Raw genomic sequence first — 15,262 nt, forward strand, 5'->3', positions numbered from 1 at the left:
TGCATGGCTTATTTCACTTAGCATAACACTTTCCAGGTCCCTCCATGCTGTTTCTGAGGGTAAGAGATCCTTCTTTTTTACTGCTGTATAGTATTTCATGGTATAAATGTACCACACCTTTTTTATCCACTCATCTACTTATGGGCACTTGGGCTGTATCCAGATCTTAGCTATTGTAAATTGTGCTGCTATGAACATAGAGGTGCATACATCCTTTCTGATTGGTGTTTTAGGTTTCTTAGCATATATTCCTATAAGTGGGATCACTGGGTCAAGTGGCAGTTCCATATTTAATTTTTTGAGGAAACTCCATACTGTTTTCCATAATGGCTGCACCAGTCTTCATTCACACCAGCAGTTGTACTATGGTTCCCTTTTCTCCACATCCTCACTAGGACTTATCATTTGGTGATTTGTTGATGGTAGCCATTCTGACAGGTGTGAGGTGATACCTCATTGTCATTTTAATTTGCATCTGTCTGATGATCAGTGACTTTGAGCATTTTTTTAAAATATATTTTATTGATTTTTTTCACAGAGAGGAAGGAAGAGGGACAGAGAGCTAGAAACATCGATGAGAGAGAAACATCGACCAGCTGCCTCCTGCACACCCCCTACCGGGGATGTGCCGGCAACCAATGTACATGCCCCTGACCGGAATCGAACCTGGGACCTTTCAGTCCGCAGACCGATGCTCTATCCACTGAGCCAAACCGGTTTCGGCTGAGCTTTTTTTTTATATGTCTCTTAGTCATCTGTATGTCCTCTTTGAAGAAGTGTCTTTTTAGGTCCATTGCCAATTTGTTAATTGGATTGTTTGTCTTCCTTTTGTTAAATTAAAATTGTATGAGTTCCTTATATATTTTGGATATTGGTCCTTTATCAGATATATTATTGGCAAATGTGTTCTCCCATACAGTGGGCTTCCTTTTCATTTTGTTGGTTTCTTTTGCTGTGCAGAAGCTTTTTATTTTGATGTAGTCCCTTTTGTTTATTTTCTCCTTAGTTTCCATTGTCCTAGGACAGTGGTCGGCAAACTCATTAGTCAACAGAGCTAAATGTCAACAGTACAAAGATTGAAATTTCTTTTGAGAGCCAAATTTTTTAAACTTAAACTTCTTCTAACGCCACTTCTTCAAAATAGACTCGCCCAGGCTGTGGTATTTTGTGGAATAGCTACATTCAAGGGGCCAAAGAGCCGCATGTGGCAAACGCGAGCCGCAGTTTGCCGACCCCGGTCCTAGGGGATGTATCGATAAACATACTGCTATAAGAGATGTCTGAGATTTTCCCACCTATGGTTTCTTCTAGGATTTTTGTGTTTTTTTAACTTACATTTAAGTCTTTTATGCATTTTGAGTTTACTCTTGTGTATGGTGTACATTGGTGGTCCAGTTTCATTTTTTTGTATGTATTTGTCCAATTTTCCCAACACTATTTATTGAAGAGATTGTCTTGACTCCCTTGTATGCTATTGCCTTCTTTGTCAAATATTAATTGATCGTAATAGCTTGGGTTGATTTCTAGGGCCTGTGTTCTGGTCCATTGATCTATATGTCTGTTCTTGTGTCAGTAGTAGCCTGTTTTAATTATAGTGGCTGTGTAGTATGACTTGATATCTGGTATTGTAATCCCTCCATCTTTGTTCTTCTTTCTCAAGATTGCTGTGGCTTTTTGGGGTCTAAATGGTTCCATATAAATTTTGGGAGTATTTGTTTTAGATCTGTGAAATACGCCATTGTTAATTTAAAAGGGATTGCATTGAATCTATACATTGCTGTGGGTAATATGGACATTTTAATGATGTTAATTGTACCAATCCAGGAACATGGTATATTCTTCCATTTGTTTATATCTTCCTCTTATCTCTTTTTTCAACATCCTGTAGTTTTCTGAGTATAAGTCTTTTACCTACTTGGTTAAGTTTATTCCTAAGCATATTAATTTTTTTTTTTGCAATGGTAAGTGCGATTGTTTGTTTAGTTTTTCTTTCTGAGAATCGTTATTATGTATAATTGCCGTCAATTTCTGGATGTTAGTTTTGTACCCTGCTACTCTGCCAAACTCATTTATTAAATATAGCATTTTTGTGGTGTAGTCTTTAGGTTTTTCTGTATACAATATCATGTCATCTGTTAATAATGAGAGTTTCACTTTCTTCTTTCCAATTGGATGCCTTTTATATCTTTTCCTTGTCTGATTGCTGTGGCTAGGACTTCCAGTACTATGCGGAATAATATTGGTGAAAGTAGACATCCTGTCTTATTCCTCTTCTTAGGGTAAATGGTATTAGTTTTTATGCATTGAATATGATGTTGGCTGTAGGTTTGTCATAGATGGTCTTCATTATGTTCAGTTATGATCCCTCTATTCCCACTTGCTGTGTGTTTTTATTAAAAAATGGGTGTTGGATTTTATTGAATGAATTTTTTGCATCTATTGGTATGATCATGTGATTTTTTTTTCTTTTAGTTTATGTGATTTGCGAGTATTGTACCAGCCTTGCATCCCTGGAATAAATCCCACTTAGTTATGGTGTATGATCTTTTTAATATATTGATGGATCCGATTTGCTAATATTTTGTTGAGGATTTTAGCAGGTTCCCAGCCCTGGTTGCTGGATTAGATCAGGCAAAGCCTCAAAGCTTCCTGAGATCTGTCTGTGCTGACAGTCTGATTTTTATCATCTTTGACTCTCCTCAGGCTATGTACCACAGGGTGGGGGGATAGGTCTTCCAACAGGGTGGGGCAGCTGAATCCCCCTCAGGCACATTCCACCTGGATAAAAAAGTTTTGACCTGGTTGAGGGAATGATTCAGCACAGGAAACCAAGGTGGCTGCCCTCTGAGCTCCAACCTCAGAGCCACCAGTTCTGGCTTCTGCTCACACAGCTCCAGTCCGCTCTGCCCTCCTTCTGCCAGAGCCTGAGGTGAGTGGCTGCACAGTAAATTTTGTGCATGGGCCCTTTAAGAGGGTGCCTGCCTTTATAGTTGTCTCTTGCTGGCAGACAGCAACTCTGCTGCTTTTGACAACAGGATGTGGGCACCTTTTCTCTATTTTCGTACACTGGGCTGGGGAGCCCATCTTGGGTTTTGAGTCCCCAGAGTTCTCAGTGAGAACCCCCCACAGCTGAGATATCCCTCTAGAACAGTGATGGTGAACTTATGACATGCGTGTCAGCACTGACACACGTAGCCATTTCTGATGACACGCGGCCGCCTCATGCCGAGGATGAAACATTTGCTGCTCCTGAGGATGAAACATTTGGGAAATAATGTTTTTTCCTCAAAGTGACACACTACCCAAGTTATGCTCAGTTTTTTTTTTTTTGGCTAAGTTTGACACACCAAGCTCAAAATGTTGCCTATCACTGCTCTAGAACCTCACCTACTGTCTTTGGAGCCCTGCTAGCCCTTTTAGTGCCGCTGTACTTCCTACCAGTCTCTATGTGGTCTCCACTTTCTGTCTTTGATTATCAGTGTTCTCTCCAGTTAGTCTTTAGTTGAATTTTCAGGGTGGTTCTTCTGTATTTTAGTTGTGTTTCCAATTTAGTCCTGGGAGAGTGTCAGTGTAGCTTCCACTTATTCCACCGCCAGTTTGGAATGTCATCATCAAATACATTTTTTTTTTCCATTTGTCATTTCTTTATGTATTCCGTCCATAATTTTTTGTTCTCATAAATGGCAGAGAGTCTGTACTCACCATGGCCAGCCTACTATGCTTGTTTTGAATAATCAGAATTATTTTATTTTACTTTATTTTTTTGATAATTATTGATATATTTTATTGACAGGTAAATTCTTATTTTTAAAATTCATATACAGTTAATACTTATATTTCTATGTAGAACCATAGTTTTATAATTATAGTTGGAATAGCTTTGAATTATTTTTACAAATACCATTTGAATTATTAACTGATCTAATGTTTATGATGTAGCATCATTAATGTACATATTATACATATTCTCACAGTGGTCTAAGTTTAATGTGAAGTTCTTGACAAATGAAGTGAATTATAGTTGCATTGGGAAGTATTTAGAAACTTTATATATTTTTTTGTTCAAGTGAGCAGTGAAGATTCGGAAGATTCGGATTTTCAGGAATCAGGAGTTAGTGAAGAAGTTAGTGAGTCTGAAGATGAACAACGGCCCAGAACAAGGTAAATATTAAATTTTATATATAAAATCATCTATATATATATAAAAGGCTAATATGCTAAGTGTGTGACCGTTTGACCATTCAGCTGGTAGCTATGATGCGTACTGACCACCAGGGGGCAGATGCTAAATGCACAGGCATGGAAACATAGAACAGACTGATGAATCTCAGAGGGAAGGTGGAGGGGGAGGGTGGAAAGAGATTAACCAAAGATCTTATATGCATACTAGAGGCCTGGTGCATGAAAATTCATGCACTGGAGGGGGGCGTTTCTCAGCCCGGCCTGTCCCTTCTCATAGTCCGGGAGCCATCAGGGGCAGGAGGCAACCTGGCAATCGGGAAGGCAACACCCCATTACACCTCTGCTGCTGCCACTGCTGGCAGCACGTCAGCCCACCCTGGTTACCTGAGCCTCGGGCCAGCCCTAGGTGGCTGGGCAGCCTCCATTTGAGGCTTGCCTGCGCCTCAGCCAGCTCTGGGCAGTTGGACAGCTGCCATCCGAGGCTTGCCTGCGCCTTAGGCCAGCTCTGGGCGGCTTGGAGGCTGAGGGGACTGGGGGATTCCGGAGGCAGGTGTGTGGCAAAGCCAGGCCCCCAGGTGGGCCCGGCCTTGTCGCGCACCAGCTGTCCCAGCAGGGCTGAGTGGACTGGGCGCTGCCGTCTTGTGGCTGTTGGCACCGCCATCTTTGAGGGTGGGACAGTTAATTAGCATATTCCCTTCTTACTGGCTGTGGACACCACCATCTTTGAGGGCGGGACAGTCAATTAGCATATTCCCTCCTTATTGGTGGTGAGCGCTGCCATCTTTGTGACAGTTTTAGAGTCAATTAGCATATTCCCTCCTTATTAGATAGGACTAGAGGCCCGGTGCACCAGTGGGGTCCCTTGGCCTGGCCTGTGGGGATCGGGCTGATTCTGTGCAGTGGTCCTCTGACATCTCCTGAGGTGTACCGAACTGCGAGAGGGCAGTATCTCTCTATATATAATAGGTAACATGTTAGCCTAATGTGTTAATTATCCCTCCGACTATTCGCTCAGTCGGTATGATGTGCACTGACCACCAGAGGGCAGATGCACCGACTGGTAGGTTAGCTTGCTGCTGGGGTCTGTCTGATCAGGACTGGGCTTGACAGGCCAGACATGCCCTGTAGCCCTTCCGGGGTTTCTCCCTGTCCAGCCAACCTCCTGCAGTCTCTCCCCGGCCTGCCTGCCCCATCGGGACTGGGCAAGATGGGTTGGACATGCCCTGGAGCCCTCTCGCAGTCCCTTCTGTCCCTGATCGTGCACTGGTGGGGTCCCTCAGCCTGGCCTGTGCCCTCTTGCAACCCGGGACCCCTCAGGGGATGTTGGAGAGCTGGTTTCGGCCCGATCCCCGCAGGCCAGGCCGAGGGACCCCACTGGTACACAAATCTGTGTACCAGGCCTCTAGTGTATATGTAATTTAAAATTTTTAGGATTTAATCTTAGTAACTATGTTTATATTATTTGTAGAAATTTTGCTCTTAGTAGTTAACTAAATATTTAATTTTTTGATTTGTGCCTAATTGTTAAAATTAATTTTTTTGGTATTTTTTATTGTAAATAATATTACATATGTCTTCCTTTTTTCTCTTTTTGCCCACCTTAACCTTACTCCAAATTGTTAATTAAAAAGTGTATATATACATATGTGTAGTTGAATTATGTGTGCTAAACAAAGTGAACTGTCAACGTGCAAAACACTCTTGACTGTAATTTTTCATTGTTGTGGTAGGGAGTTATAGTAGGAGAGACTGTAGACAAACTACCTCAATCCATCTCCTGGCTTTACTACTTTCTTTTTGTATGAGTAACTTGTGCCTCAGTTCAATCATCTGTAAAATGGGAGATTGTGATAGTACTTTCCTTGTTGATTATTGTGTGCATTCATTTAAAGGGCTTATAATAGTGCTTACTTGGTAAAACAGTGCTCCATGAATAGTAATTATTTTTTTGAACTAGTGGTACTAGTATGATAGTAATTAAGATGTGTTTGTTCTCTCAATTCACAAAGCTACTGATCTAGATTATTAGTTATTTAAAATTTTTCTTTGTAGCATAGTATTTTAGAATAATATTAACAAATCTAAGAATTCTTTATTTCAGAATAATATGATCCATACTAATAAAAGGGTAATACGCTAATTAGACGGGGAGACTTTCCGGGAGACCTTCCAGACGTCCTTATGTACAAAGCCATGGTGGCGGGGCCGAGGCATAGGCAGTTACGGGCAATCAGGCCAGGAGGGGAGGACATTTGGGGGTGATCAAGCCGGCGGGGGGGGGGGGGCAGTTGGGGGTGAGCAGGCCGGCAAGGGGGGCGGTTGGGGGTGAGCAGGCCAGCAGGCAGGTGAGCAGTTAGGAGCCAGCGGTCGCGGATTGCAAGAGGGATATCCCACAGGGATCGTGCCTAAACCGACAGTCGGACATCCCCTGAGGGGTACCAGATTGGAGAGGGTGCAGGCTGGGCTGAGGGAACCTCCCCCCCCCCCCGTGCTTGAATTTCGTGCACTGGGCCACTAGTTCTTCTATAACTTATTGAGTGGGCAATCTGTTTGTGCTGGTGTGAGTGCGTATATTTATGTCGACATAGGTGTCAATACATCTAAATTTTAAAATGTGAGATTTTTCTTTTAGATTTTTGCATACAATGTTGTGCCTGGAGTGTAGCAATTTAACGTGTTTTAGAGAGATATAACGTAATAGCAGGATGCAATGATAATTTTTTACAACTGAGATAGTATTCATATAATACAAAATTAATAATTTTAAAGTATAGCATATAGTAGGTTTTATTGTTAACTTTATTATTTATTGTAGACAGAATGACAGATGTCCCCCATTCTCCCTCCCCTTATTATTATATGTTTCCATAGCATATGCATATATACACATATGTTCTTTGATTATTCTCTTCCTGTATCCCCCAACTCTTTTCCTTCTAAGATCTCTCAGCTTTCTTCTTGCATCCATTCTTCTGGACCCATTTTGTTCGTTTATTTTGTTAATTTCCACATATAAGTGAGATGAAGGGATATTTTTATTTGGCTTATTTCACTTAGCATAATTATCTCCAGGTCCATTCATGCTGCCGCAAAGCGTAAGATATCCTTCTTTTTTACTGCTGCATAGTATTCCATTGCCTAAAAGTACCACAGCTTTTTTATTCACTCAGCTACTGATGGATACTTTGTTTCCAGATCTTAAGTATTGTAAATTACGTTGCTATGAACATACGGGTGTATATATTTCTTTCTGATTGGTGTTTCAGAATTCTTAGGACATATTGGGATCTCTGGGTCAAACTGCAGTTCCATTTATAATTTTTTGAGGAAACTCCATACTGTTTTCCATAATGGCTGCACCAATTGTATTCACATCAATAGTGTACTAGGGTTCCCTTTTCTCCACATCCTCCCCAACACTTGTTATTTGTTGATTTATTCATGGTAGCCATTCTGACAGGTGTGAAGTATTTCCTCATAGTTTTATTTTTTTTCAAATACATCTTTATTGTTCAGATTATTACAGATGTTCCTCTTTTTCCCCCACATAGTTCCCCTCCACCTGATTCCTCCCCATCTCATGTCCTTACCCCCTGCCACTGTCCTCATCCATTAGGTGTAAGATTTTTGTCCAATCTCTTCCCGCACCCCTCACGCCCCCTTCCCCCCAAGAATTGTCAGTCCACTCCCTTTCTATGCCCCTGATTCTATTATATTCACCAGTTTATTCTGTTCCCCAGATTTTTTATTCCCTTGGTTTTTAGATTTACTTGTTGATAGATAAGTATTTCTTGTTCATAATTTTTATCTTTATCTTTTTCTTCTTCTTCCTTTTCTTAAAGAATACCTTTCAGCATTTCATATAATACTGGTTTGGAGATGATGAACTCCTTTAGCTTTTTCTTGTCTGTGAAGCTCTTTATCTGACCTTCAATTCTGAATGATAAGCTTTCCTGGGTAGAGTAATCTTGGTTGTAGGTTCTTGCTATTCATCACTTTGAATATTTCTTGCCACTCCCTTCTGGCCTGCATAGTTTCTGTTGAGAAATCAGCTGATAATCGTATGGGTACTCCCTTGTAGGTAACGAACTGTTTTTCTCTTGATGCTTTCAAGATTCTCTCTTTGTCTTTTGCTCTTGGCATTTTAATTATGATTTGTCTTGGTGTGGTTCTCTTTGGATTCCTTTTGTTTGGGGTTCTGTGCGCTTCCTGGACTTGTAAGTCTATTTCTTTCACCAGGTGGGGGAAGTTTTCTGTCATTATTTCTTCTAATAGATTTCCAATATTTTGCTCTCTCTCTTCTTCTGGCACCCCCTTTCTGATATTGGTATGCTTGAAGTTGTCCCAGAGGCTCCTTACACTATTTTCATATTTTTGGATTCTTTTTTCTTTTTGTTTTTCTGGTTGGGTGTTTTTTGCTTCCTCATATTTCAAATCTTTGGTTTGATTCTTGGGGTCCTCTAGTCTACTGTTGGATTTCTGTATATTGTTCTTTATTTCAGTCAGTGTATGCTTAATTTCTGACTGGTCCTTTTCCATTTTTTTGGCATTCTCATTAATATCCTTGAAGGTCTCCCTTAAGTTCCTCGGAGGTCTCACTAAGTTTCTCAGAGGTTTTTAGAAGATTCTTTATTTATTTATTTATTTATTTATTTATTTATTTATTTATTTATTTTTAATGAATCTTTATTGTTCAGATTACAATTGTTTCTCCTTTTTCCCCACATATCTCCCCACCACCCAGTTCCTACCCCCCCCTTTTCCTTTACCTCCCCCCCCCGCTGTCCTTATCCATAGGTGTATGATTTTTGTCCATTCTCTTCCCATACTCCCCACACATACACCCCTTTCCCCCTGAGAATTATCAATCCACTCCCATTCTATGCCTGATTCTATTAAGTTCACCAGTTTATTCTGTTCCTCAGATTTTTAATTCACTTGACTTTTAGATTCACTTGTTGATAGATATGTATTTGTTGTTCATAATTTTTATCTTTCTTCTTCTTTTTCCTCTTTTTAAAGAATACCTTTCAGCATTTCATATAATGCTGGTTTGGTGGTGATGAACTCCTTTAGCTTTTTCTTATCTGTGAAGCTCTTTATCTGCCCTTCAATTCTGAATGATAACTTTGCTGGGTAGAGTAGTCTTGGTTGTAGGTTCCTGCTATTCATCACTTTGAATATTTCTTGCCACTCCCGTCTGGCCTTCATGGTTTCTGTTGAGAAATTAGCTGATAATCGTATGGGAGCTCCCTTGTAGGTGACTAACTGTTTTTCTCTTGCTGCTTGTAAGATTCTTTCTTTGTCTTTTGCCCTTGGCATTTTAATTATGATGTGTCTTGGTGTGGTCCTCTTTGGATTCCTTTTGTTTGGGGTTCTGTGTGCTTCCTGGACTTGTAAGTCTATTTCTTTCATCAGGTGGGGGAAATTTTCGTTCACTATTTCTTCAAATAGGTTTTCAGCATCTTGCTCTCTCTCTTCTTCTGGTACCCCCATAATTCTGATTTTGGTTCGCTTGAAGTTGTCCCAGAGGCTTCTTACACTATCTTCAACTTTCTGAATTCTCTTCTCTTCATGCTTCTCTGGAAGAGTGTCCTTGGCCTCTTTGTATTCCAAATCTTTGAGTTGATTCTTGCAATCCTCTAGTCTGCTTTTGGGTCTCTATATAATATTTTTTATCTCAGTCAGTGTATGTTTAATTTCTAGTTGGACCTCATTGAATTTATCGGCCTTTTCCATGAAATTCTTGAAAAACCTTATAACCGTGGTTTTGAACTCTATGTCCAGTCGCTTGTTCTCCTCCATTTCTTTGGTTTGTGATCTGTTTCCTTGCCTTCTCATATTCTCTGCTTCCCTAAGTTGGTAGGGTAGTTTTGTATACTAGGTGTCCTATTGGTTCAACGGGTCAGCCTCCCAGTTACTTGAGGTGGACACTCTTGGTGTACCCTTGTGTACTGTGTGTCCCCCAGCAGGAGCTACAGCAAGGGCTAGTTTTCTCCTCCTTTGCTTGGGCGGTTTTGGAGCAGTCTGACTGGAGCTGCAGTTGGTTAAGCTGCTCCAAAACAGGCCATTTATATGCAAAAGCCGCTGTGTGGAGCCTTGGCGGGTTTGTAGAATGTGCGGGGCGGGGCCTCAGGGCGGGGCCTCAGGGCTGGGCGGGGTCTCAGGGCGTCACTAGGCTGGGGCGTGGCCAACGGCGATGGCTGCCATCAGCCGTCTCTGCCTTTCCACGTTTCCAAGTCCCTGCGCCCCGCGCTCCAGCGCAGTAAACAATGATTGCTGGGCGCACCTCTGCAAAAAAGTCACTCTCACTTTCCGACCCGATGGCCGAGAGTCCAGTTTCTCCCCGTAGGTGTCTGGGTCCCCCGAGTGTCCCCAGAAACTGGATTTCAGAGTGATTGGGAGCTTGTCTCCCTGCGGGTTGAAGAAAAGCCGCGCACCCAGCCGCCCGCCGCCGGCCCAATTCGCGTGCCTCCGTACCTCAGCTTTTCAGCGATTGTGCTTCTTTCTCTCCTTAGTTGTAAATCTTCCACTCAGCCAGCTTTCCCGTGCTTCTGGGTGGTAGACGTTTTTGTCTTTTAGTTGTATTTTAGAAATTGTTGTGTGAGGCAGCAGATTAGTTGTTTAACTATGCCGCCATCTTGGTTCCTCAGAAGATTCTTGAGTAACCTTATAACTGTGGTTTTGAACCCTATCTCCAGTCGTTTGATTTCCTTCATTTCTTTTATTCGTGACATGTTTCTTTGTCTCGGCATTTTGGCTGCTTCCCTGTGTTGATGGAGTGGCTTTGTGTGGTAGGTGACCTATAGGGCCCAGTGGCTCAGCCTCCCCAATTACCTGAGGTGGACACTCTTGGTGCACCCCTTTGTGGGCTGGGTGCACAGTTTTGTTGTAGTTAAGCCTTGATTGCTGTTGGTACACTGGGAGGAATTGACGTCCAGGCCAATTGGCTGTGAGGACCCGCTGTGTCTATAATGGAAGAACTGCTGTGCTGGAGACACCCTTTTGGGGCCGGAATGGATTCATTGGGGCTTTGTTGCTTACTGAGTCTTCCTCTTTTTTTAAAAAAAATATATTTTATTGATTTTTTACAGAGAGGAAGAGAGAGGGATAGAGAGTTAGAAACATCGATGATAGAGAAACATTGATCAGCTGCCTCTTGCACAACCCCTACTGGGGATGTGCCCGCAACCAAGGTACATGCCCTTGACCGGAATCGAACCTGGGACCTTTCAGTCCGCAGGCCGATGCTCTAGCCACTGAGCCAAACCGGTTTCGGCTGAGTCTTCCTCTTGAATGTGTCACTTATGTATGTGAGGAGTTGAAATCTGGTGTTGTCTCACACTAACCACTAGGTACACTGGCTCCTGCATCTCCAAGGAGGTGCAAGTTAGCTACTGTCTGAGGCCACCCAGCAGGAGCTACAGCGAGATCTGCAGATTTCTCTTCTTTGTTTGGGGTTTGAGAGTTTTGGAGCTCTCTGACCCAGTTGAAGTTTGTTAGGTTAAGCTGTGAAAGGGCAGGCCATTCATATGCAAAAGCCTATGCGCACAGCTTGGGTGGGTTTGTAAATTGGGTGCAGTGGGGTCTCAGGGAATCATTCAGGTGTAGCAAATAGTGATGTCTGCCAGTGAGCCGTCTCTTCGTCTCAGTGTTTCCGCGTCCCTGTGTCCCGTGCCCTGTGCCCCAGCACAGTAAACGATTCCTGCTAGCTCCTCTGCGAGAAAGCCACCCTCACTTTTCAACCCAATGCCAGACAGTGCACTTTCTCCCCGTAGGACTTTGGGTCCCCAGAGTCTTGCTGCAAACTGGAGTTCAGAGCAGTTGGGAGCTTGTATCTCCCTTTTGATTGAAAAAAACAGCACACCCAGTTGCCAGCCCGATTCGCACGCCTTCGTACCTCTGCTCTTCCATATCTCTGCACCTCCTACCCAGTCTCAATGTGCTTTTTTCTTTCCTTCTAGTTGTAGAACTTCTACTCAGCCAGCTTTCCCGTGGTTCTGGGTGATAGTCGTTTTGTCTTTTAGTTGTAGTTTTGGTGTGGTTGTGAGAGGCAGCACGTACAGGTGTATACCTTATGCTGCCATCTTAGTTTCTCCCCTCATAAATACTTTTAATATGCATTTCTCTGTTGATTAGTGACATTGAGCATTTTTTCATACGTCCATTGGCCATCTGTATGTCCTTTTTGGAGTGGTATCTATTCAGATCCTTGGCCCATTTTTTAAATTGTATTGTTTGTCTTTCTGGTGTTGAGGTGTATGAGTTAATTAATCCCTTATTAGATGTATCATTGGCAAATATGTTTTCCTATACAGTGGCTTCCCTTTTCATTTTATTGATGCTTCCTTTTGCTGTGCAGAAGCTTTATAATTTGATGTAGTCCCATTTGTTTCTTTTTTTATTTTTTATAGTTCAAAATATTATAAATAATAGTATATACCTCTCCTTTTTTCCCCATTGACCTCCCCCTCCCTCTGCACATGCCCTCACCCCCCTAGTGTCTGTGTCCATTTGTTATGCCTATATGCATGCATACAAGTCCTTTGGTTGATCTTTCCCCGCCCCAACCCTCCCCTGCCTTCCCACTGAAGTTTGACAGTCTGATGCTTCTTTGTCTCTGTATCAATTTTTGCTCATCAGTTTATGATGTTCATTATATTCCACAAAGGAGTGGGATCATGTGATATTTATCTTTCTCTGACTGGCTTATTTCACTTAGCATAATGCTCTCCAGTTCCACCCTAGCTATTGCAAATAGTAAGAATTCCTTCTTTTTTACAGCAGCTTAGTATTCCATTGTGTAGATGTACCAAGTTTTCTAATCCACTCATCTACTGATGGTCACTTAGGCTGTTTCCAAATCTTAGCTATTGTAAATTGTGCATTTGTTTCTTTTTTCCTTTCTTTCTCCTGCCCTAGGAGATGCGTCGGAAAAAATACTGCTACGTGAAGTGTCTAGATTTTACTACTTAGGTTTTCATCTCGGATTTTTATGGTTTCGTGACTTATATTTAAGTCTTTTATTCATTTTGAGTTTATTCTTGTGTATGGTGTAAGTTGGTAGTATAGTTTCATTTTTTTGCATGTACCTGTCCAATTTTGCCACCACCATTTATCGAAAAGACTATCTTTAATTGTATGCTCTTTTCTCCTTTATCAAATATTAGTTGACCATAATGGCTTAGGTTGATTTCTGGGGTCTCTGTTCTGTTTCATTGATCTATTTGCCTGTTCTTGTTCCAGAACTAGGCTGTTTTGATTACAGTGGCTTTGTAGTGTAGTTTTATATCTAGTATTTTTTTTCTGTCATTATTTCTTCAAACAGGTTCTCTGTCCCTTGCTCGCTTTCTTGTCCTTCTGGCCCCCTATCATGTGGATGTTGTTTAATGTTCACATATTTGTTTTTTTCTCCAGCTTTTTTCCTTATAGGTAGTTGATTTCCAGTTTTATATTGTTGTGGTCAGAAAATATCATTGGTATGGTGTCAGTCTTCTTTAATTCATTGAGACTAGTTTTGTTCCTCAACATATGGTGTATCCTTAAGACTGTCTGTTGTCTATGTGGTATTCAGTTCCCTTAGTATATTTGTATTTTTGTTAGTTTCTCTCTTTAGGTCTGTTAGTATTTGATATGTTTCTCTCTTTAGGTCTGTTAGTATTTGATATGTATGTATATATCTATATATATATTTGTGCTTTATACATATTGGGTGCATATAGTATATTTATGTTATGTCTTTTTCTTTTTTAATGCTCACACGAGGATATTTTTTCTATGATTTTTAAATTATTTTTAATTATTTTTTTTAGAGAGAATGGAAGGGAGGGCGTGGAGAGAAAGAGAAAGAAACAGCAATGTGATAGAGACACATAGATTGGTTGCCTCCTGCTTCGGCTTGGGCTGGGGCCGGGGATCGAACCTGTGACTCAGGTACATGCCCTTGACCTGTATCGAACTTGTGACATTTTGGTGCGCGGGACAGCACTCTAACCACTGCTCTACACTGGCTAATGCTCTGTTATGTCTTCTTGATGAATTTTGTTTATCAGTTATAAAATTTCCATCTTTGTCTTATGTTACCTTTTTGTCTGTTATCAGTACCCCTACTCCCGCTTTACTCTAGATACCATTTTCTTAAAGTGTCATTTTCTACCTTAGCTTTGAGCCAGTGTTTGTCTTTGGACCTGAGATGAGATCACTGTAGGCAGCATATAGTTGGGTCTTGTTTTTAAATCCATTCTGCTACAGTGTGCCTTTTTTGGGTGAGTTCAGTCCTTTTACAGTTTGGAATATTATTGGTGTATGAGAACTTTCTGTATCCATTTTGTCTTTTGTTTTCTTATTTCTCTGTATCTCCATTGTTAATTTTCTCTTATACTTATTTGTATTTTAGTTTGGTTGTAGTGTATGATTTTTGTCCCTCCGTTTTTCTCTCTTTTTTTAAAAAAATTATTTTGTTTTGTTAATCTTCACCCAAGGATACCCTTTCCATTGATTTTTTTTTTAAGAGTGAGTGCAAGGGAGGGGGAGAGACAGAGAGATAAACATTGATTGTTTGCCTCTCGTTCATGCCTAAACTCATGGCCAGGGATCGAGCCTGCAAGTGAGGTATGTGAACTTGACCAGAATTGAACCTGAGACTCTTTACTCCTCAAACTGATGATCTAACCACTGGGAAAGTCTTGCTATGGCCATTTTTCTTTTTTTATAGTTACAGGTCTCAATGCTTAATTTTTGTTTTATGGTTACCATTAGGTTTATATAAAAACCTTTTATATATACAGTAGTCTTTTTTCTTCTAATTCCATCTCATCTCCATTTGCCTATGAAAGTTCAGTCTTTTTCATCCTCTACTTTTATGTTTTTGTTCTCACAAATTGTCCCATTTTATGTTGTGTGTTCATTTCCAAATAGAAAAAACGAGTCTTTTCAAAAAATCATTTTACCCTATTTTAACCTTTATGTTATATTGAAGCGTTTAATACCCTATTCTGAAATAGAGTTGCAATATTTTTCTTCTGTCTGTCTATATGTCATCTTACAGTTTTGTATTGTCTTTTGCTCCTTTCAGTATTTC

The 15,262-nt window shown here is 41.0% G+C and overlaps 1 protein-coding gene across 1 annotated transcript in view; it reads left to right on the top strand.

Annotated features, from left to right (window-relative positions):
- The window catches only part of ATRX (ATRX chromatin remodeler), a 291,152-nt gene that overhangs the window by 118,782 nt on the left and 157,108 nt on the right, over nucleotides 1–15,262 (top strand). Inside the window, exon 13 of the mRNA XM_028137791.2 lies at nucleotides 4,068–4,161. Within this exon, the coding sequence (XP_027993592.2) occupies nucleotides 4,068–4,161 (94 nt within the window). The remainder of the gene's footprint in view (nucleotides 1–4,067; nucleotides 4,162–15,262) is intronic.

This window comes from Eptesicus fuscus, chromosome 1 (assembly GCF_027574615.1).
Source record: "Eptesicus fuscus isolate TK198812 chromosome 1, DD_ASM_mEF_20220401, whole genome shotgun sequence".
NCBI classification, from domain to species: Eukaryota; Metazoa; Chordata; class Mammalia; order Chiroptera; family Vespertilionidae; genus Eptesicus; species Eptesicus fuscus.